Source organism: Ranitomeya imitator, chromosome 8 (assembly GCF_032444005.1).
Source record: "Ranitomeya imitator isolate aRanImi1 chromosome 8, aRanImi1.pri, whole genome shotgun sequence".
In the NCBI taxonomy this organism is placed as follows: Eukaryota; Metazoa; Chordata; class Amphibia; order Anura; family Dendrobatidae; genus Ranitomeya; species Ranitomeya imitator.
In genome coordinates, this window is record NC_091289.1 from 188,968,740 (window position 1) to 188,992,040 (window position 23,301).

A 23,301-nucleotide genomic window follows, 5' to 3' on the forward strand; every position below is an offset into this window, starting at 1 on the left:
AATGAATCGAGTGGTGGTACATATGAACGGCAGACGTTTCATTCGGAAGGATGAAAGGGGGAGTCCCAGTGTATGGACCCCACCAATCCCATGTTATCTATCTTTTAAGTCCTGAATTTTTCACAGTTGGGCATTTCAGTGGTGCGGATAATGCCGGATCATTGGGGTTTTGCTTTATATATAAGTGTACATGAGCCTATGACTTGATGATAACTGTTCTGATAGCCTTTTAGAGAAGACCATGCTTTGAGTCCCGTCCCGGCCTCAGGGGTAAAGGGCTTTCCATTTGGAAACAGCTCAGGGATTTCTGCAGTCTTTTGTGTAACGTCAGTCTATTCTATCCGGTTTAACACAATGTTTTGTTTTAGGGACAATGGGAACTGAACACTGATTGACTGGGTGCTGATCTGGGAAATCTGCTAGGAAGGTGCGGGACGTGGATGAATCCATGCCATGTTTTAGAATGAGTCTCGATGACAGGTTGCTAAGCCTTCCCTTAAATCCACACAGGCCAACCACAGCACAAAACGCAATTCCTTGCAATAGTCACACATCAGAAGCCAGGTCCATGGACATAGCACTCCGGTGACCTTTGACTGCCTGTGAATGACAAATCAAAACTCGCCATTCCCAAAAGCAGCTGGAGACAGAAGCCTTATATTCTCCGCATAGAAAATGAAAGAATCCGCTCAGCAAGGTAAGGACCATCCTTATATACAGATCATGGGGGAATACAGGGTAAAGGGCTTCATCTGAGCATCATCATTCCTGCTGAGCATCATCAGATTGTAGGGAGATCAATGAAGGCGAAGGATCTGATCTGTGCAGATGATGATGTGTGTGTATATGTATCCCACATACTGTACAATGTATCAAATAATACACTTTACAATAATTCACACTGGATGACATCGGTATTCACATCCATCCACAAAGCGAGCAGAGACCAATCACTTTTGGATACATCGCTTGCTGTAAACATGGAGGAATGGGAAAAAGGGAGAAGGGTGGAAAAAATGGAAAGACAGAAAAAAAATCAGGAATAGGGTAAATAAAGTAAGGAATCATCTGGGCACGTGTAGGACAATCACAATGTTTCCGGCTTACAGTGTCATTACAGCAGTGAAGGAGTTAATGCATCAAGACGCTTCCCTGGGTCTGTAAAACGGACTCCATCTTCCTTTCGGCTGCTGAGGACAGGGATGTGCTACATCCATATATCCATAGGGGATTGTAGAACCTGGTTGTGTTCTATTCGTTTTTTTTTACGTCATCATGTAAAGGTTGGATTTTGCCCTTGAGCAGCTGCGTTATATAGAAAGACCCCAGGAAGCCGCCGGTATCTGCTGATTCCACTTTTTTTTTTTTTTTAATCCCCGTATGTGCTTTCTCCATCTAAGTGCTTCTAAAAAGAGTGCAGCGTGTCACACAAAAAATGCAGTCTATCGCAACGATTCCTCTCCAAAACGAGAAAGTCATAAACTCTCAGCCCATATGTCAGGCTGCAATGCTACCAAATCTGATTGGCGGCGTCTCTGCGATACATTGTGGTGAGCGCTCAGAGAGGCAAAATAGAAAGAAATCAATGACACGTTGTATTTATAGAGCGCTTCATTTCAATGTCACTAGAATGAAGCTGAAGGCAGTCACTTGGGTCAAGCGGGCATTAATAGAGAGAAAAATTCTGTTCCAGGCAGCAGATTCTCTGGACTATTCGGCAGGAAGCTTGGCTATAATCCTAGATTCCTACTGCCTGGCATCTGGTGTTCCAAAGCACTTTCACCACTGCATTTTTTGGTTTATTATTTGAGTATACAAAATATTACAGCAATCTGATTGATGGGGTTGCAGCCAAATAGAAGTTACTATATAAGGAATATTAAGGAATTTCAGTTACATTTCCAGGATGTCATCTGTCCGGCATTGGTTTCTAGCAACTTTCCCTTTGTATTTGGGTTTATTTTATGAGCAGATAATTAACCAAGGCAGTGTTTTCCAGACAAAGAGATGCAGGGTATAAGTAGGAATACTACAGAGACTCTAGGATTGCAGTTGTCCAAATGGTTTGCGTATGGGTTCATCCTTAATTTATTAGTCTATCATAGGAATTCTGATAGAACCGGAAGTTATTTTCTTACTTCTCCTGCTCTTTGGAGCTCTTATTATGGGTACATTATTAGAATATGCAGATACATTTTATCATGCTGCCATTTTCAAGATTATGGACCATTGGGTAAACTGGACTATTCGCTCAATATTTCCAAGAGATAAATCCTGAAGCCCAAACGCCCGGGACTAGATGGGTGCTTCACATTGGTGCAAAGCTCTGACTTGTTATTTGCCATCCATAGTAATAGATAATGGTAAGGTGTCCGATTCTCTGCAATGTCAGTTATCATGAAACATTCCGACACATTGATAAAAATCCCAAGTTCTTCACGTTCTTTAGCACCAGACATTTATATGAGTCTGTGATATTTTTGTGCATGTAAAGTTCATGTATAGTTTTACAACCAAACCTGAAATGTAAAAAAAAAAGCAATTTTGAAAATAATCTTGATGACAACTCTACAATTGTGTTATGCCGCTCCTATTTGGACCGTTTTGTCTCTATGGTTACAGACTACAAACAAACCTTGTGTAGTCTGATGCCATAGTCATACTCTCTTTTACATATCCAACTTTTGCAAACCTTCCATGTTACCAAGATATAGGGGGCAGAGGGAAGGGCTAATGATTGTAAGATCAGACACCATGGTAACATGGAGATATTGTATAAACAAATACTTGGAAACTTGTTTTTACGAGTTTCTTCATTATTTTTTAAGTGATTGGAAGCAATATTACTTTCCGAACATGGAAATACTTTTTAGGGTCTGTTCACATAAGGCCGGTTTCACACGTCAGTGGCTCCGGTACGTGAGGTGACAGTTTCCTCACGTACCGGAGCCACTGACACACGTAGACACATAAAAATCAATGCATCTGTTCAGATGTCATTGATTTTTTGCGGACCGTGTCTCCGTGTGCCAAACACGGAGACATGTCAGTGTTCGTGGGAGCGCATGTATTACACGGACCCATTAAAGTCAATGGGTCCGTGTAAAGCACGTACCGCACACGGACGTTGTCCGTGTGCAGTCCGTGTGCCGTGCAGGAGACAGCGCTACTGTAAGCGCTGTCCCCCCCGCGTGTGGTGCTGAAGCCGCGATTCATATCTTCCCTGCAGCAGCGTTTGCTGTAGAGAAGATATGAATAATAGTGTTTAAAATAAAGATCTATGTGTAAAGGCCCTCCCACCCCCTGTGCGCCCCCCCACCACCCCGCTGTTCTGAAAATACTCACCCGGCTCGCTCCATCGCCGGCGCTGCTTCATCTCCTGGCCGCATTTTCTCCTCTATGCGGTCACGTGGGTCCGCTAATTTACAGTAATGAATATGCGGCTCCACCTCCCATAGGGGTGGAGCCGCATATTCATGACTGTAATCGGCGGCCCCACGTGACCGCATACAGGAGAAGCTGCGGCCAGAACAGGAAGAAGCGACAGCCAACGAGGGAGCCGGGTGAGTATTTTCAGAACAGCGGGGGTGCACAGGGGGTGGGAGGGCGGGGGGCACATGATCTTTATTTTAAACACTATTATTCATATCTTCCCTGCAGCAAACGCTGCTGCAGGGAAGATATGAATCGCGGCTTCAGCACCAGATGCTGGTACGTGTGGTACCCAGCACGTGTGCCGCACGTGTGCCACACTGATGTGCCACAAAAACGTAGGGGCACACGGACACGGATAATTCCGGTACCGATTTTTTCCGGTACCGGAATTATCTGGACGTGTGAGACTGCTCTAAGGTGGATATTATGACAGGTGAGGTGAGTGAGATTTCACCAAATGTTATCCACATGATTAAAATAAATTTACACAGAATTGACACAGAAATTAAAGGAAAGCTTTCACCAGAAAACAACGATATGAACCTTCAGATATGGGGTTAATGTGCATGTTAATAGTATTAATAACCTACCCATTGCCCACACTTAGACACACGCAGCGGGGAGAAAATGAACTTTATTCTCCACGGCAGTGTTCCGGTTTCAGTCACGGGTGCTGGTTCAGACACCGCTCTGAGAATACAGAGGGGCAGCTGTAACAGCACCCCCGGCCCTGACTGACAGCCGACCCCGACTGACAGCCAGTCCCAACGTAGAACCAGTATTAGTCAGGGGTGTGGTTACTGAAACAGGACCGCTATCTGCAGGTTAATAGCGTTTTTTCTGGTGACAGGTTCCCTTTAACTTTCTGTATTTTAAAACAGAATCATGTGAAATTACGTAGCAAAATCTGCAACAATTTTTTTCCACTTCAATTTAGCCAAAAGTTTCAGGATATTGTATTTACACCACATTATCTAGTAAGTAACCTACTATCCAGGCAGATCACACCAGTCATATTTTGTCCAGTACTGAACTGCTCAGCTGCATCTCTTCACAGCTGCCACTAGTTCAGTGACAGTTCTATGAATCGGTATGCAGTAAGCCCCCCAGAGTGGTTGCTTCAGGCAGAACTTTATCATTTCACTCAATGACAAACAAGAAAAGCAGGGAGTTTGTAACTCTGTATCAGAATAAGTGATCTGATGTCTTTAAAAAGACATGCTATGAAATGAATCAGCATAGAATGATTTTTGCTTTGGGGTTCACCAACCTAACATTTCTTTGAACCTCCTAACTTCTTTGTGATCTATACTCAAGCAAGGGTGGACCTGCATAGCATCATAGTATTGTTAAAGTATCACTCCCACCAAAGTTTGTATTCTCTTAACATATTGCAGCTATCATATTACACAGCACTGTGCACTTATAATTGCTCATTTTGCCTTTCTACCCAGGTAGTTCTTCTGCTTTTCATTAGGTCTATGACATCACAAGATCAAAAACTGATGAGCTGAATCCTTCTAAGCTCTAAGTAGAAAGAGGAGGTCAATTTTCTCAGCACAAGTCATATCATTACTCCAAAAGTCTATGGCAAAGGGGAGGGAGGAATGGAGCCGAAGGGTCAGGAGTTGAAGAGGGGGATGATTTTTTTCAGGGACAAGAAACGTCCTGTTTCTATATAGAGCAGAGAAAACAGAAGAATTAGCTGGGTAGAAAGGCAAAACGAGCAATTGTAAGTACACAGTGCTGTATAATATGGTTATTGCAATATACTTATAGGATAAAAACTTTTTTACTGTGTTACTTATTATGAGAAGTGGCAGAATGAAACAACTACAAGAATGGAGTGCCAAAGTTACCTTTTTTTCTCCAGTAATCTATTCTTCATCATATTTTGTCCAATTATGGTACAATCCTGCACAGCGCTCTTGTTTTCTTAGGGAACTACTGAGGGTCATGCAATTGAAGTGTCAGAAAACAAAAATCACTTTACCCGAATGTTAGAATTAAAATGTCATATGGTAATGTAGTACATAACTTGTTTTGCCCATATCAAGACAGACATTTAAGGCCATCTAGACCAATAGTTTATATAATTTATGCATAAAATCTTACTACTGAATGCTTAAAGGTGTCAAAGAGGCATAAGTGCATCTCTACCAATGTAGCCATAATACCAAGCGGAGCCATCTACTTTTCTATCCGGTCTCGCAGTGGATGCTGGTTGGACGATGCAGTGACATCATCACCCCCACCAATGTCCCCTGAGTGGTGCTGGCCTCCAGCAGGTCGCAGTGTTAAAGGATGCCTGATGGAGTAAGTGATGCAGTAGGTGGCTCTGTGCTCTGCCACAACTATTAAACAGCATCGGCGTCCTGAGGATTCCTTTAACAGTATAGCACACAATGCAGCCTACAGTTGGACGGGCCCTTCTGGCATTTGCCAGATGGCCAGTCCGGTCCTGGGGCCATCACAAGGTAAAAACGTTCTCCATCGTTTGTTATCCAGTTGTGGCCATGTGCTCCTGTGTTGTCTACGAGACAGTTGTTGACGAACTTCTCTGGTAGTGGTTTATCTTGCCAAGAACAAAAAAATCTGCAGTTCGAAATAAGACAAGCTGGATCCTTAACTGCCATGATATTAGAAATGTGCACATCCTGCTGTACAAACACTATCCTAACCAAAAAATTGTTAAAATCCGGGAGCAGAAAAAAAAAAAAATGGAAAAAAAAAGTTCACATTTCCAGTGCAAATAATTATAAGTTACTGCTTTCTGTTATCAACTATTTTAAACAGGCATGAGTCTGGCTGTAATGTTCTTCTATGGAATGCCTGACAGGCCCAGCAGACTCTCATCTCCCATGATCACTGCTTTATTTCTGACACTCCCCTTAAAACACTGCTTAAAGGAATTGTTCTACAAAAAGTATAGGCAATGTCAAAAGAAGCGTATTTGTTATATAAATCAGTTGAAATAGTGTACAGTTTATATATTGTAGGCCAGCTCACTCGCTGCACACTGAGGTAGATACACTCTTGCTTTAAATGGATGTTCATCTCCATCTATCTCCTGTTACAACATAAATCCCACCCTGGAGCACGAACTCCTTAATGAAATCCGGTGCGATCAAGACTGGCTGTCTGCACCGGAAGAGGTTCAACTCCTGGAATGCAATCTCTGTTTCAGAAGACCATTTGACCATCAATGTCTTTGTGCCCTTGAGAAGATCAGTCAGGGGCGGCTATCATGACGAAACTCAGGATAAATCGCCAATAGTATCCCACAATTCCCAGAAACGCCCTAACCTGCTCTTTGGACATCGGCTGCGGCCACTTTTGGATTGCCTCCACCTTATATATATTTGCAGCTTTATTTCGCCCCTCCTGACAATGTAGCTCAAGTATTTTGCCTCTTCTTTCCCCAAGGGCACGCTTCTTTGGGTTTATGGTAAACCCTGCCTTCCTCAGTGCATTCAGTACCGCCTGGACCTACTGCAGGTGACTTCCTCATTCCAGGCTGAAGATTACAATGTCGTCCAGATAAGCATCGGCATACTTTTTGTGAGAGGCTAGGATCCAGTCCATGGCCCTCTGGAAGGCAGCTGGGGCTCCTTGTAGTCTGAATAGCATCCTGGTATACTGAAAGCACCCATCAAGTGTAGAGAAGGGTGTCTTCTCCTTGGCACTTGGGGACAGGAGAGTTTGCTAGTACCCTTATCTTAGCTCCAGGATGGTGATATATCTGGCTGACCCTAGCCCCTCAATGAGCTCATCGACCTGGGGCATCGTATATGCATTGAACTTGGACATCGCATTTAGCTTCCTGTAGTCATTAAAGAAGCGCCCTCTCCATCCGGCTTTGGCACAAGGAAAATAGGGCTGGATCAGTCGCTCTTTGACTCCTCAATGATGCCATGGCTCAACATTCTCCTCACCTCCTTGAAGATCACCTTCGGGAATCAGATACGGCTTTTGGTTCACCGTCACATGCGGTTCAGTCAGGATTTCGTGCTCCACAACCTGAGTACATCCTGGTAACTCCGGAAACTGAAGAAACTCACGGCACTGTTGTTTCTGGGCCAGCAACAATGTCTCTACCACTGTGACCTCCTCGACCCTGGCTTCAGGAGTGGCCCCTAGGCACGCTGCTTCCACCGGATCCCTGTCTCGCCAAGGTTTCAGCAGGTTAATGTGGTACACCTGGTACGGCTTTCTTCTCCTGGGTTGGTGGACCTTGTAGTTGATGTCACTCAACTTTTCAACCACCTCGAATGGCCCTTGCCACTTGGCCAGGAAATTACTTTCCATCGTGGGGATCAACACCAACACATGGTCTGCAGGGCTAAACTGTCTCAGTCTCTCCGACTGATTGTAGACCCTTGCCTTGGTCTCTTGTGCTTGAAGGAGGCTCTCCCTCACAATCAGCATAACTCTCTCGATCTTGTACTGCATCTAGGTCACATGTTCAATAATGCTTCGGTGAGGTGTTACATCCGCTTCCCAGGTCTCCTTTGCAATGTCCAGAAGTCCCTGAGGGTGCCATCCGTATAACAGCTTGAACACAGAGAACCCCATAGAGGCCTGTGGGACTTGGAGAACAGTAGGTAATGTAACAGGCAATCCCAGTCCCAGACATCTTTCTCCACGACCTTCTTCAGCATAGACTTCAAGGTCTTGTTGAACTTTTCCATTAGGCTGTCCTTCTGCGGATGGTAAACAGATGTCCTGAGTTGGGTAATCTTTTTACCCCTTGCCACGTTTCTTAAAATTAAGCAATGTGTCAGGGTCAGACTAATTAATATAAAATAATTTTTAACGGAAAAAAGTATAAATGATCAAAGTTGGTGTTGATTTCCAAAAGTTTTGCTTGGGCTACCCAACATATGACAAATCTATTAGCAGGCATGCACCTCTTTATAAATACAGTTCATTTTAATCAGCAGTTAAGGGATTAAAGCTGGTCTATCACAAGGCAGTTTTAGAAGATTATTACGAGAATCAAAAGAAGAATGGAGCTCTTGATCCCAGGACCTGGAGTCTGCAGAGCTTCGTCCTGAATACAGTGTAGGTGTGCATGCTCCACGTCTGTTAAATTCAATATCTATAGGACTGATGGAAATACTGTTCTCAGGTATTTCAAATAATCCCGAAGATTAAATGGAGCCGAGCATGCACACCTCCGTCCACTCCATTCAAGCTCAGGATCCAGAGTTCTGTTTTTTTTATCACTGAAGGTCCAATAAGTTATGTCTTATCACATGGATAGGGGATAACTTTTGATCCTGGGAATAACCCTATAAGTAACTGTGCCCTAGATGTTTTGAAGATATCATCCTTCTGCTTCATATATTGAAGATTTCCGGAACTTGTTGGATAATAGCGTTACTCTAATTGTTCATCTGGCTATGGATGTAATATAAACAGAAATGACCTAACGACCGGAAATAATTATTGTCCATTATTAGCTATATATTATATATATCACACATAGACATAATGTCATTTCAGCAGTAATCTCCTGTAAAAATATACAGACGATTTCCTTGAGTATTACCTCTAATTAGGAATTATAGTGATCGATCACTAACAGAGAAAAAAAGGTGTATGAGTGACTTCACTACTTCCTACCGAAAACCAGAAGAACTCGTTGGTCAATATATACATATATACTAGATGTGGCCTGATTCTAATGCTTCGGGTATTCTAGAATATGTATGTATGCATGTACGTCGCGCTTAGCACAGCCACATAGTATATAGCACAGCCATGTAGTATATAACACAGCCATATGGTATATAACACAGCCACGTGGTATATAACACAGCCACGTAGTATATAGCACAGCCACATAGTATATAGCACAGCCACATAGTATATAGCACAGCCATGTAGAATATAGCAGCCACGTAATATATAGCAGCCACATAGTATATAGCACAGCCCACGTAACACAGACAGCCACGTAGTATATAGCGCAGCCACGTAGTATATAGCAGCCACGCAGTATATAACACAGCCCACGTAATATATAGCACAGCCCAGGTAATATATAGCACAGCCCATGTAGTATATAACACAGGCCACGTAGTATATAACACTGCCCACGTAGTATAAAGCTGCCACACAGTATATAACACAGCCCACATAGTATATAGCAGTGTGGGCACCATATCACTGTTAAAAAAAAAAATTAAAATAAAAAATAGTTATATACTCACCCTCCGGCGTCCAGCGAAGCTGTGCTGATGCGCAATGCTGCTGCCAGCTTCCGTTCCCAGTGATACATTGCGAAATTACCCAGATGACTTAGCTACGTTATCATCTCGCGAGACCGCAATGCATGGACCCGAGCGTCGCGAGGAGCGGGAAAGGCCTGGGCTGTATCCGTCCGGGGGCCGACAGAAGGTGAGTATATAATGATTTTTTATTTTTTTAATTTTTAACATTAGATCTTTTTACTATTGATGCTGCATAGGCAGCATCAATAGTAAAAAAGTTGGACACACAGGGTTAATAGCGTTAACGGAGTGCGTTACACCGCGGCATAACGCAGTCCGTTAACGCTGCCATTAACCCTGTGTGAGCGCTGACGGGAGGGGAGTATGGAGCGGGCACTGACGGCAGGGGCCACAACCAATCAGCAACTTTGGATTTCTGTGACAGACAGACAGACGGAAGTGACACTTAATTATATAGTAGATATATATATTTAAACATATACATACTGTAAATATATACACAGTTGTGTGAAAAAGTGTTCGCCCCCTTCCCGATTTCCTCTTCTTTTGCATGTTTGTCACACTTAAATGTTTCAGATCAGCAAACAAATTTAGATATTGGATACAGATAACACAAGTATACACAAAATGCAGTTTTTAAATTGAGTTCTTTATTATTAAGGGAAAAAGAAATCCAAACCTATAGGGCCCTGAAAAAGTAATTGCCTCCTAAACCTAATAACTGATTGGGCCACCCTTAGCAGCAACAACTGTAATTAAGTGTTTGCGATAACTGGCAATGAGTCTTTTACAATGCTATGGAGGAATTTTGTTCACTTATCTTTACAGAATTGTTGCAATTTAGTCACATTAGAGGGTTTTCGAGCATGAACGTCCTTTTTAAGGTCATTACAGCATTTCAATCGGATTAAGGTCAGGACTTTGACTAGGCCACTCCAAAGTCTTAATTTTGTTTTTTTCTTAAGCCATACAGAGGTGGTCTTGCTGGCATGTTTTGGATCATTGCCCTGCTGCACAACACAAATGCGCTTCAGCTTGAAGTCACAAACAGATGGCCGGACATTCTCCTTCAGGATTTTTTGGTAGACAGAATTCATGGTTCCATTTACCACAGAAAGTCTTCTAGGTCCTGAAGCAGCAAAACAATCCTAGAACATCACACAACCACCACCACATTTTACTGTTGGTATGATGTTCCTTGTCTAAAATGCTGTGTTACTTCTACACCAGATGTAATGGGACATACACCTTTCAAAAAGTTCAACTTTTGTCTCCTCAGTCCACACAAAGTATTCCCCCAAAAGGTCTTGGGGATCATGAAGATGTTTTCTGGCAAAACTGAGATGAACCTTTATGTTCTTATTGCTCAACAGTGTTTTTTGTCTTGGAACTCTGCCATGTAGGCTATTTTTGCCCAGTCTCCTTCTTATTGTAGAGGCATGAGTACTGACCTTAACTGAGACAAGTGAGGCCTGCAGTTCTTTGAATGTTGTTGTGGGGTCTTTTGTGACCTCTTGGATGAATCGTTGCCGCGCTCTTGGGGTAATTTTGGTTGTCCAGCCACTCCTGGGTGAGGTTCATCACTGTTCCATGCTTTTGCCATTTGTGGATAATGGCTCTCACTATAGTTTGCTGGAGTCTCAAAGCTTGATAAATGGCTTTATAACCTTTTCCAGACTGATAGATCTTAATTACTTTGCTTCTCATTTGTTCCAGCATTTCTTTGGTTCGCAGCATGTCGTCTAGCTTTTGAGGATCTTTTGGTCTACTTCACGTTGTCAGGCAGGTCCTATTTAAGTCATTACTTGATTGAGAATAGGGGTGCCAGTAATCAGGCCTGCATGTGGCTAGGGAATTTTAACTCAGCTTCCGAAAAATGTGATAAACCACAGATAATTTATGTTTTAAGGGGAGGCAATCACTTTTTCACACAGAGCCCTGTAGGTTTGGATTTCTTTATGTAGGTTTGGATTTTTTTTTCCCTTAATAATTAAAACGTTCATTTAAAAACTGCATTTTATGTTTACTTTTATGTTTACTTGTGTTATTTTTGTCTAATATTTAAATTTGTTTGATGATCTGAAGCATTTAAGTTTGACAAACATGCAAAAGGATTTAAAATCATGTTTTCACCCAACTGTTTGTGTATATATATCACCCTGATGTATAAAGAGGTGCTTACTCAGAAAACATAGGTTGCCATTGTATTCAAAGTTTTGGGCTGATTCATTCTATGATCTACTATATAATTGTCTAAGGGGTACTTCCGTCTGTCCTTCTGTCTGTCTGTCTGTCTGTCACGGATATTCATTGGTCGTGGCCTCTGTCTATCATGGAAATCCAAGTCGCTGATTGGCTGACAGGCACAGTCCGGAAGAAAATGGCCGCTCCATACTCCCCGCAGTCAGTGTCCCCGGCGCTCCGCTGCTTACTCCCCGCAGTCAGTGTCCCCGGCGCCCGCTCCATACTCCCCTCCGGTCACCGCTAACACAGGGTTAATGCCGGCGGTAACGGACCGCGTTATGCCGCGGGTAACGAATTCCGTTACCGCCGCTATTGTGTGTCCCCAACCTTTTACTATTGATGCTGCCTATGCGGCATCAATAGTAAAAAAAAGTTATGTTAAAAATAGTAAAAAAACAAAAAACCTGCTATACTCACCCTCCGTTGTCCACTGAGGCTCTCGCGCCTCCCGCCATCTTCCTTTCCCAGCGATGCTTTGCGAAATTACCCAGAAGACCTAGCGCTCTCGCGAGACCGCTAAGTCATATGGGTAATTTTGCAAAGCATCCTGGGAACGCAAGATGGCGGCAGCCGCGCGCCCATCTGCACAGCGCCGTTGGATCCCAGGAGGCGGAGAGACGGGACGCTGAGGAGCAGCGACCAGAATGGTGAGTATGTTAAACTACAAGGGGCCCTCGGATCGTTAGATGAGTATGTTTATTTTTTATTTTTTTAACCTGTGACATACGTGGCTCGGTAATATACTACGTGGCTCTGTGCTGTATACTACAAGGCTGGACAATATACTACCTCGTTGTGCAATATACTACGTGGCTCTGTGCTGTATACTACGTCGCTGTGCAATATACTATGTGGCTCTGTGCTGTGTACTACGTGACTGGGCAGTATACTACGTGACTGGCAATATACTACGTCACTGGGCAATATACTACTTGGCTCTGTGCTGTATACTACGTGGCTGGGCAATATACTATGTGGCTCTGTGCTGTATACTACGTGGCTGGGCAATATACTACGTGGCTCTGTGCTGTATACTACGTAGCTGGACAATATACTACGTAGCTCTGTGCTGTATACTACGTGGCTGAGCAATATACTACGTGGCTGGGCAATATACTACATCACTGTGCAATATACTACGTGGCTCTGTGCTGTATACTACGTGGCTGGACAATATACTACGTGGCTCTGTGCTGTATACTACGTGGCTGGGCAATATACTACGTAAATGGGCAATATACTACGTAACTGGGCAATATACTACATGGCTGGGAAATATACTATGTCGCTGGGCAATATACTACATCGATGGGCAATATACTACGTGGCTGGGCAATATACTACGTGGCTGGGCAATATACTACGTGGACATGCATATTCTAGAATACCCGATGCGTTAGAATCGGGCCACCATCTAGTATTTCTATATATGTCTTTATAGCAGTCACTCACTGCTTCCGATTCCTGACACAAGGCTTCTGGTCTGCTGTATAGGCAAAGGTAAAGGGTTATCCAACCTTTAAATATTCTTAGGATAGTCCATTAACCCCTTCATGACCCAGCCTATTTTGACCTTAAAGACCTTGACGTTTTTTGCAATTCTGACCAGTGTCCCTTTATGAGGTAATAACTCAGGAACGCTTCAATGGATCCTAGCGGTTCTGAGATTGTTTTTTCGTGACATATTGGGCTTCATGTTAGTGGTAAATTTAGGTCAATAAATTCTGTGTTTATTTGTGATAAAAACGGAAATTTGGCGAAAATTTAGAAAATTTCGCAATTTTCACATTTTGAATTTTTATTCTGTTAAACCAGAGAGTTATGTGACACAAAATAGTTAATAAATAACATTTCCCACATGTCTACTTTACATCAGCACAATTTTGGAAACAAAATTTTTTTTTGCTAGGAAGTTATAAGGGTTAAAATTTGACCAGCGATTTCTCATTTTTACAACGAAATTTACAAAACCATTTTTTTTAGGGACCACCTCACATTTGAAGTCAGTTTGAGGGGTCTATATGGCTGAAAATACCCAAAAGTGACACCATTCTAAAAACTGCACCCCTCAAGGTACTCAAAACCACATTCAAGAAGTTTATTAACCCTTCAGGTGCTTCACAGCAGCAGAAGCAACATGGAAGGAAAAAATGAACATTTAACTTTTTAGTCACAAAAATGATTTTTCAGCAACAATTTTTTTATTTTCCCAATGGTAAAAGGAGAAACTGAACCACGAAAGTTGTTGTCCAATTTGTCCTGAGTACGCAGATAACTCATATGTGGGGGTAAACCACTGTTTGGGCGCACGGCAGGGCTTGGAAGGGAAGGAGCGCCATTTGACTTTTTGAATGAAAAATTGGCTGCACTCTTTAGCGGACACCATGTCACGTTTGGAGAGCCCCCGTGTGCCTAAAAATTGGAGCTCCCCCACAAGTGACCCCATTTTGGAAACTAGACGCCCCAAGGAACTTATCTACATGCATAGTGAGCCCTTTAAACCCCCAGGTGCTTCACAAATTGATCCGTAAAAATGAAAAAGTACTTTTTTTTCACAAAAAAATTCTTTTAGCCTCAATTTTTTCATTTTCACATGGACAACAGGATAAAATGGATCCTAAAATTTGTTGGGCAATTTCTCCTGAGTACACCAATACCTCACATGTGGGGGTAAACCACTGTTTGGGCACATGGTAAGGCTCGGAAGGGAAGGAGCGCCATTTGACTTTTTGAATGAAAAATTATCTCCATCGTTAGCGGACACCATGTCGCATTTGGAGAGACCCTGTGTGCCTAAACATTGAAGCTCCCCCACAAGTGACCCCATTTTGGAAACTGGACCCCCCAAGGAACTTATCTAGATGCCTAGTGAGCACTTTAAACCCTCAGGTGCTTCACAAATTGATCCGTAAAAATGAAAAAGTACTTTTTTTTCACAAAAAAATTCTTTTCGCCTCAATTTTTTCATTTTCACATGGGCAATAGGATAAAATGGATCCTAAAATTTGTTGAGCAATTTCTCCCGAGTACGCCGATACCTCATATGTGGGGGTAAACCACTGTTTGGGCACACGGCAGGGCTCGGAAGGGAAGGCGCGCCTTTTGACTTTTTGAATGGAAAATTAGCTCCAATTGTTAGCGGACACCATGTCGCGTTTGGAGAGCCCCTGTGTGCCTATGCATTGGAGCTCCCCCACAAGTGACCCCATTTTGGAAACTAGACCCCCCAAGGAACTTATCTAGATGCATACTGAGCACTTTAAACCCCCAGGTGCTTCACAGAAGTTTATAATGCAGAGCCATGAAAATAAAAAATATTTTTTCTTTTCTCAAAAATGATTTTTTAGCCTGGAATTTCCTATTTTGCCAATGGTAATAGGAGAAATTGGACCACAAATGTTGTTGTCCAGTTTGTCCTGAGTACGCAGATACCCCATATGTGGGGGTAAACCACTGTTTGGGCGCACGGCAGGGCTCAGAAGGGAAGGCACGCCATTTGGCTTTTTAAATGGAAAATTAGCTCCAATCATTAGCGGACACCATGTCGCGTTTGGAGAGCCCCTGAGTGCCTAAACATTGGAGATCCCCCACAAATGACCCCATTTTGGAAACTAGACCCCCAAAGGAACTAATCTAGATGTGTGGTGAGCACTTTGAACCCTCAAGTGCTTCACAGAAGTTTATAACGCAGAGCCATGAAAATTTAAAAAAAAAAATTCTTTTCTCAAAAATGATTTTTTAGCCCGCTATTTTTTATTTTCCCAAGGGTAACAGGAGAAATTTGACCCCAAAAGTTGTTGTCCAGTTTCTCCTGAGTACACTGATACCCCATATGTGGGGGTAAACCACTGTTTAGGCACATGCTGGGGCTCGGAAGTGAAGTAGTGACGTTTTGAAATGCAGACTTTGATGGAATGCTCTGCGGGCGTCACGTTGCGTTTGCAGAGCCCCTGGTGTGCCTAAACAGTAGAAACCCCCCACAAGTGACCCCATTTTGGAAACTAGACCCCCAAAGGAATTTATCTAGATGTGAGGTGAGCACTTTAAACCCCCAAGTGCTTCACAGAAGTTCATAACACAGAGCAGTGAAAATAATAAATACGTTTTCTTTCCTCAAAAATAATTATTTAGCCCAGAATTTTTTATTTTCCCAAGGGTTACAGGAGAAATTGGACCACAAAAGTTGTTTTCCAGTTTATCCTGAGTACGCTGATACCCCATGTGTGGGGGTAAACCACTGTTTGGGCACACGTCGGGGCTCAGAAGGGAAGTAGTGACTTTTGAAATGCAGACTTTGATGGAATGGTCTGCGGGCGTCACGTTGCGTTTGCAGAGCCCCTGGTGTGCCTAAACAGTAGAAACCCCCCACAAGTGACCCCATTTTAGAAACTAGACCCCGCAAGGAACTTATCTAGATATGTGGTGAGCACTTTGAACTCCCAAGTGTTTCACCGACGTTTACAACGCAGAGCCGTGAAAATAAAAAATAATTTTTCTTTCCTCAAAAATGATGTTTTAGCAAGCATTTTTTATTTTCACAAGGGTAACAGGAGAAATTGGACCCCAGTAATTGTTGCGCAGTTTGTCCTGAGTATGCTGGTACCCCATATGTGGGGGTAAACCACTGTTTGGGCGCACGTCGGGGCTCGGAAGTGAGGGAGCACCATTTGACTTTATGAATACAAGATTGGCTGGAATCAATGGTGGCGCCATGTTGCGTTTGGAGACCCCTGATGTGCCTAAACAGTGGAAACCCCTCAATTCTACCTCCAACACTAACCCCAACACACCCCTAACCCTAATCCCAACTGTAGCCATAACCCTAATCACACCCCTAACCACAACCCTAATTCCAACCCTAACCCTAAGGCTATGTGCCCACGTTGCGGATTCGTGTGAGATTTTTCAGCATCATTTTTGAAAAATCCGCGGGTAAAGGGCACTGCGTTTTACCTGCGGATTTACCGTGGATTTCCAGTGTTTTTTGTGCGGATTTCACCTGTGGATTCCTATTGAGGAACAGGTGTAAAACGCTGCGGAATCCGCACAAAGAATTGACATGCTGCGGAAAATACAACGCAGCATTTCCGCGTGGTATTTTCCGCACCATGGGCACAGCGGATTTGGTTTTCCATATGTTTACATGGAACTGCAAACCTGATGGAACACTGCTGCGAATCCGCAGCGGCCAATCCGCTGCAGATCCGCAGCAAAATCCGCACCGTGTGCACATAGCCTAATTCTAAAGGTATGTGCACACGCTGTGGAAAACGCTGCAGATCCGCAGCAGTTTCCCATGAGTTTACAGTTCAATGTAAACCTACGGGAAACAAAAATCGCTGTGCACATGCTGCGGAAAAACTGCACGGAAATGCAGCGGTTTACATTCCACAGCATGTCACTTCTTTCTGCGGATTCCGCAGCGGTTTTACAACTGCTCCAATAGAAAATCGCAGTTGTAAAACCGCAGTGAAATGCGCAGAAAAACCGCGGTAAATCCGCGATAAATCCACAGCGGTTTAGCACTGCGGATTTATCGAATCCGCAGCGGAAAAATCCGCAGAGGAACAGAATACGTGTGCACATACCGAAACCCTAACCCTAGCCCTAACCCTAGCCCTAACCCTAGCCCTACCCCTACCCCTAACCCTATTCTAACCTTAGTGTAAAAAAAAAAAAAAAATTCTTTATTTTTTTTATTGTCCCTACCTATGGGGGTGACAAAGGGGGGGGGGGTAATTTACTATTTTTTTTTTTTTCATTTTGATCACTGAGATATAACCTATCTCAGTGATCAAAACTCACTTTGGAACGAATCTGCCGGCCGGCAGATTCGGCGGGCGCACTGCACATGCGCCCGCCATTTTGGAAGATGGCGGCGCCCAGGAAAGAAGACGGACGGATCCTGGGAGGTAAGTATAAGGGGGGGGGGGAGATCAGGGCACGGGGGGGGGGGGCGTCGGAGCACGGGGGTGGGGTGGATCGGAGCATGGGGGGGTGGATCGTAACACGGGGGGTGGATTGGAGCACGGGGTGGGTGATCGCTGTGCAGGGGGGTGGATCGGAGCACGGGGGGGGAGATCGGAGCACGGGGGGGGATCGCTGTGCGGGGGGGTGATCGGAGTGCGGGGGGGTTTGATTGGAGCACGGGGGGTGTGATTGGAGCACGGGGGAGCGGACAGGACGGGGGAGCGGAGCACAGGACGGAGGGGAGCGGACCACCGATCGGAGGGCTGGGGGGGCGATCGGTGGGGTGGGGTGGGGGCACATAAGTGTTTCCAGCCATGGCCGATGATATTGCAGCATCGGCCATGGCTGGATTGTAATATTTCACCAGTTTTTTAGGTGAAATATTACAAATCGCTCTGATTGGCAGTTTCACTTTCAACAGCCAATCAGAGCGATCGTAGCCACGATGGGGTGAAGCCACCCCCCCTGGGCTAAACTACCACTCCCCCTGTCCCTGCAGATCGGGTGAAATGGGAGTTAACCCTTTCACCCGATCTGCAGGGACGCGATCTTTCTGTGACACAGCATATGCGTCACAGGTCGGATTGGCACCGACTTTCATGATGCATACGCTGTGTCACAGGTCGGGAAGGGGTTAATATTAAAGAGAACTTGTTACATGAAAAAATGCTATTAACCTCCCTCTCTCATTGGGAGGGTTGGGGAACGCTATATTCATGAACAGTCTACCTGCAGTGAATTTAGTACTGGAGAAAAAAAGGAAGTAATAAAGTGCTCAATCAGGGCGTATTACTACTTTTTTCATCCTACAGGTATTGCAAGATACAGTAGTTGTGAGGTATTGCAAGATAGTTGTGAGATGCTCTTTAAGGGTTTTGTCTCCGGCCTTGTGAGGTGATGATGTACTCCTGATAGATTGACAGATCCTACTATATCTTTGTGCTTCTGGTTCAATCTGTCTGCTTTCTGATGCTGTAACCAGAATCAGTTTTGCCACTACGAGATCAGAGGATCTGGCCGGTCTCAGAGCAGCTCTTACAAGCTCTATGGGAAAGAGCTTGTAAGCACTGCCCCCCTTGCCTACAAGACTGGCCACAGCTGATACACTGCAGTGGTGGCAAGTAAACTAGGCAAAGAGCATTATATAATAAAATTAAAAATCCCCTGGATTTTTTTTTTTATAACAGAGAGGATTTTTAATAACAAATTCCAAAGTTGCTTGTTTGTACAAGCATTTTATGATGATAAAAAAATATCCTTTTTAAAATGGAGCATTGTTCTCATCATCGGTTAGAAACCAACATGTGACTGCAAATACAGACATATGCACACCCATTCTATTCAATGGTTGTACGCACATGTCAGGTTTTTCACATAAACCGTGGGTCCATGTAAAAAACCCACACACGTCAGTTTTTAAAAATTAATTTAATTAAGAATTAAAAAAAAAGTGGAGTGGGCTTCCGCATAATATTCATAACCAGTAGAGGGAAAGCCCAAGTCCGAGGGTGGATGTTAATAATCTGGGACAAGGGACAATATCCCAAAAGGTTCTGTCGCGCGGCGTTAAAGGGGCAGGACGGCGTACTGGGACCCGCACATGTCCCTACCACTTTAATGGGGCCCTGGCTTTCCCTTATCTCGGGGGTACCTATGATGGTTAGGAGGCCTGAGCCGCCAGCGTATCCCTGTCTCCTGTGCAGGCCCTATCAGTGGCCCCCTCTCCCTCAAAAGGAGGGTGACTGCACCAGTGTAATAATACAACAAATAACAGGGTACACAGACAAGGTAACTAAAAGTCTCAAACTCACCAAATGCTCACACAACCACAGAGGAAACACAGAGAAGGGAAGAGAAGGAATAAACTAGGAAGGAAAACAGGTTAAACATGCAACCAAAACAGCAGACACCAATCTCTGTAAATAAACCTCCAACACCAACACTACGCTCCTTCAACCTCCAAGCCAGGCAGTAGAACTGATCACTGACAATAGCTGAAGTCAGGACTGGGTCTATATAGAGGATCAGATTACAAAATCCACTTCAGCTGAGAGAGACCCAGCTCTCAGCAACTCAGCAATAAGGTTAACTCCTGCACTGCTGGCACAAAGCAGCCAGGTCAGAATACAGGTGAAGAGCTTCTGTTCACTGTGTGTGAATGAGGCCCAGAGCGCTGCAGTTCTCTGGAACCTCTCTGTCGCCGTAGCCCCGTGACAGGTTCACAGGCTATTACTAACAGCTCACAGATGTTTGCTTAGTCTTTACTGGTGAGTTTACAGGGGACCCCAGAAAAAAATGATGTAGTGACCCCTATAAATTCAAACCAACAAAGACTAAATAGACAGCTGTGGGTTGATATTAATAGTCTGGGAAGAGGCCATTACTAATCCTTGGGCTTGATGTCAGCTGACAATACAAAGCTGACATCAACCCCAACCCTATCACCCCATTTGCCACAGGACAAGTGGGAAGAGGGAGGCTGAGTGCCAGATTTGGCGCATCTTATGGAGGGCTGATGTTGGTAGCCTGGGAGGGGGGACAATATCTCTCTTACCCCTTCGCAGGCGATTAATACCAGCTGTCTGTTTAGCCTTTGCTGGTTTGAATTTATTGGGGTAGCCTAGGTCATTTTTTTTCTTCAGTCCCTCGTAATCTAACTAGAAAAGGCTAAGCAAACAGCTGGGAAACAGCCTGGGAAACTTCTGGGGTATTGTCCCTTGTCCCAGATTATTAAACTCAACCGCCAGTCATGAGCTTTCCCTCTGCTAATTATGAAAATTATGAGGAAGCCCACTCCACTTTTTTTTTATTTAATTCTTAATTACCGTATATACTCGAATATAAGCTGACCCGAGTATAAGCTGAGGCACCTAATTTTGCCACGGAAAACTGGGTAAGCTTATTGACTCGAGTATAAGCCGGGTATGCACTGTCCCCTCATCCCTGTCCTGCTATGTGTGGCTCCCCCAGTGTCCTAGTTGTATGCATGGCTGGGTGTCGTCCCCGTTCTCCCCTTGTATGCATGGCTCCACGTCCTCCCCCTTGTATGCATGGCTGGGCGTCCTCCCCGTCCTCCCCGTTCTATGCATGGCTCGGCGTCCTCCCCATCCCCCTTCTATGCATGGCTCCACGTCCTCCCCCTTCAATGCATCACAGCTCGGCGTCCTTCCCATCTTCCCCTTCTATGCATGGCTCGGCATCCTCCCTCTTGTATGCATGGCTCCGCGTCCTCCCCCCTGCTCCCCCTCCTCCCCTGTCCTCCCCCATCATACTCATCCTCGTTGCGCGGTCGCTGCAGATCCCTGCATCTCTGTTGTCTCGGTGCTGGCAGCTCTCCTCTTCTCAGCTCAGCAGTCACATGGTACTGCTCATTAAGGTAATGAATATGCGCTCCACACCTATGGGAGTGGAGACGTGTACATATTCATTACCTTAATGAGCGGTACCACGTGACCGCTGAGAAGAGGAGAGCAGAGCTGCCGGCGCCGGGACAACAGAGATGCAGGGACTTGCAGGACCATCAGATGAGGGTGAGTATCTTGTCACAGCCGCAGCTGGTTTACAAACAACAGTATCACTGAGTTTGATTGGCCAGCAAACTCGCCTGACCTTAACCCCATAGAGAATCTATGGAGTATTGTCAAGAGGAAGATGAGACACCAGACTTAACAATGCCAAGGAGCTGATGGCTGCTATCAAAGTAACCTGGGCTTCCATAACCCCTCAGCAGTGCCACAGGCTGATCGCCTCCATGCCACGTCACATTGATGCAGTAATTGATGCCAAAGGAGCCACAACCAAGTATTGAGTGCATTTACTGAACATACATTTCAGTAGGCCAACATTTCAGATTTTAAAATCATTTTTTCAAGCTGGTGTTATAAAGTATTCTAATTTACTGAGATAATGACTTTTGGGGTTTCATTGGCTGTAAGCCATAATCATCAACATTAACAGAAATAAACACGTGAAATAGATCACTCAATTTGTAATGACTTTATATAATATATGATTCACTTTTTCTATTGAAGAACTGAAATAAATTAACTTTTTGATGATATTCTAATTTTGTGACATGCACTTGTAGATAATACACGCACACGGTGAGCCCGCATCAAAGCTGGGACACGACAGCTGTTTTGAACAGCTGACATGTGCCCGCAATAGCGTCAGGTGGAATCGCGATCCACCCACCGCTATTAAGTAGTTCAATGCTGCTGTCAAACGCTGACAGCGGCATTTAACTACCGCTTCTGGCCATAGGGCCGGAAATACGCGCATCGCTGATCCCCGTCACGTAATCGGGGGTCAGCGATGCATCGGCATGACAACCAGAGGTCTATTGAAGACCTCTATGCTTGTTGATGCCAGATTGCTGTGAGCACCACCCTGTGGACGGCGCTCATAGCAATGCTGTAATTCAGGTACATAGGAGCGATCTGAGCATCGCTCCTATATAGCAGCTGATCAGGCTATGCCAGCTTCTAGCCTCCCATGGAGGATATTGAAGCATGGCAAAAGTAAAAAAAAATGTTTTTAAAAATATGAAAAAAGTAATAAAAATATAAAAGTTTAACCCCTTTCTGACATTGGACGTACTATTCCGTCCATGTGGGGTGGGCCCTAATTCCCAAGGATGGGATAGTACGTACAGTGCGATCGGCCACGCTCACAGGGGGAGCGCGGCCGATCGCGGCCGGGTGTCAGCTGCCTATCGCAGCTGACATCCGGCACTATGTGCAGGAGCGGTCACGGACCGCCCCCAGCACATTAACCCTCGGCCCACACCGCAATCAAAGATGATCGCGGTGTGCCGGCGGTACAGGGAAGCATCGCGGAGGGAGTGGGCTACCTGCGGGCTTCCCTGAGACCCCCGCAGCAACACGATGTGATCGCGTTGCTGCGAGGGTCTCTTACCTCCTCCTCCTTGCAGGCCCGGATCCAAGATGGCCGCGGCATCCGGGTCGTGCAGGGAAGGAGGTGGCTTACCAAGTGCCTGCTCAGAGCAGGCGCTTGGTAAACCTGCAGTGCTGTAAGTCAGATCGCAGATCTGACAGAGTGCTGTGCAGTCTGTCAGATCAGCGATCTGTGATGTCCCCAACCCGGGACAAAGTAAAAAAGTAAAAAAAAAAAAATTCCACATGTGTAAAAAAAAAAAAAATAATAATAATTCCTAAATAAAGTTAAAATATATATATTTTTCCCATAAATACATTTCTTTATCTAAATAATACAAAAACAATAAAAGAACACATATTTAGTATCGCCGCGTCCGTAACGACCCAACCTATAAAACTGTCCTACTAGTTAACCCCTTCAGTAAACACCGTAAGAAAAAAAAAAGGCAAAAAACGCTTTATTATCATACCGCCGAACAAAAAGTGGAATAACACGCGATCAAAAAGACAGATAT

The 23,301-nt window shown here is 44.5% G+C and overlaps 1 protein-coding gene across 4 annotated transcripts in view; it reads left to right on the forward strand.

Moving 5' to 3' along the window:
- The first annotated feature begins 517 nt into the window (after positions 1–517).
- DNAJC6 (DnaJ heat shock protein family (Hsp40) member C6) overlaps positions 518–23,301 on the forward strand; it is a 69,229-nt gene continuing 46,445 nt past the window's right edge. Inside the window, exon 1 of one of the 4 annotated variants that reach the window (XR_011315103.1) lies at positions 518–697. Coding sequence is in view for 1 of the 4 variants with exons in the window: in XM_069738204.1 (XP_069594305.1) it covers positions 676–697 (22 nt within the window). In the remaining 3 variants the exon portion in view is untranslated. The remainder of the gene's footprint in view (positions 698–23,301) is intronic. The other 3 variants (XM_069738205.1, XM_069738204.1, XR_011315104.1) reach the window with 3 other exon arrangements.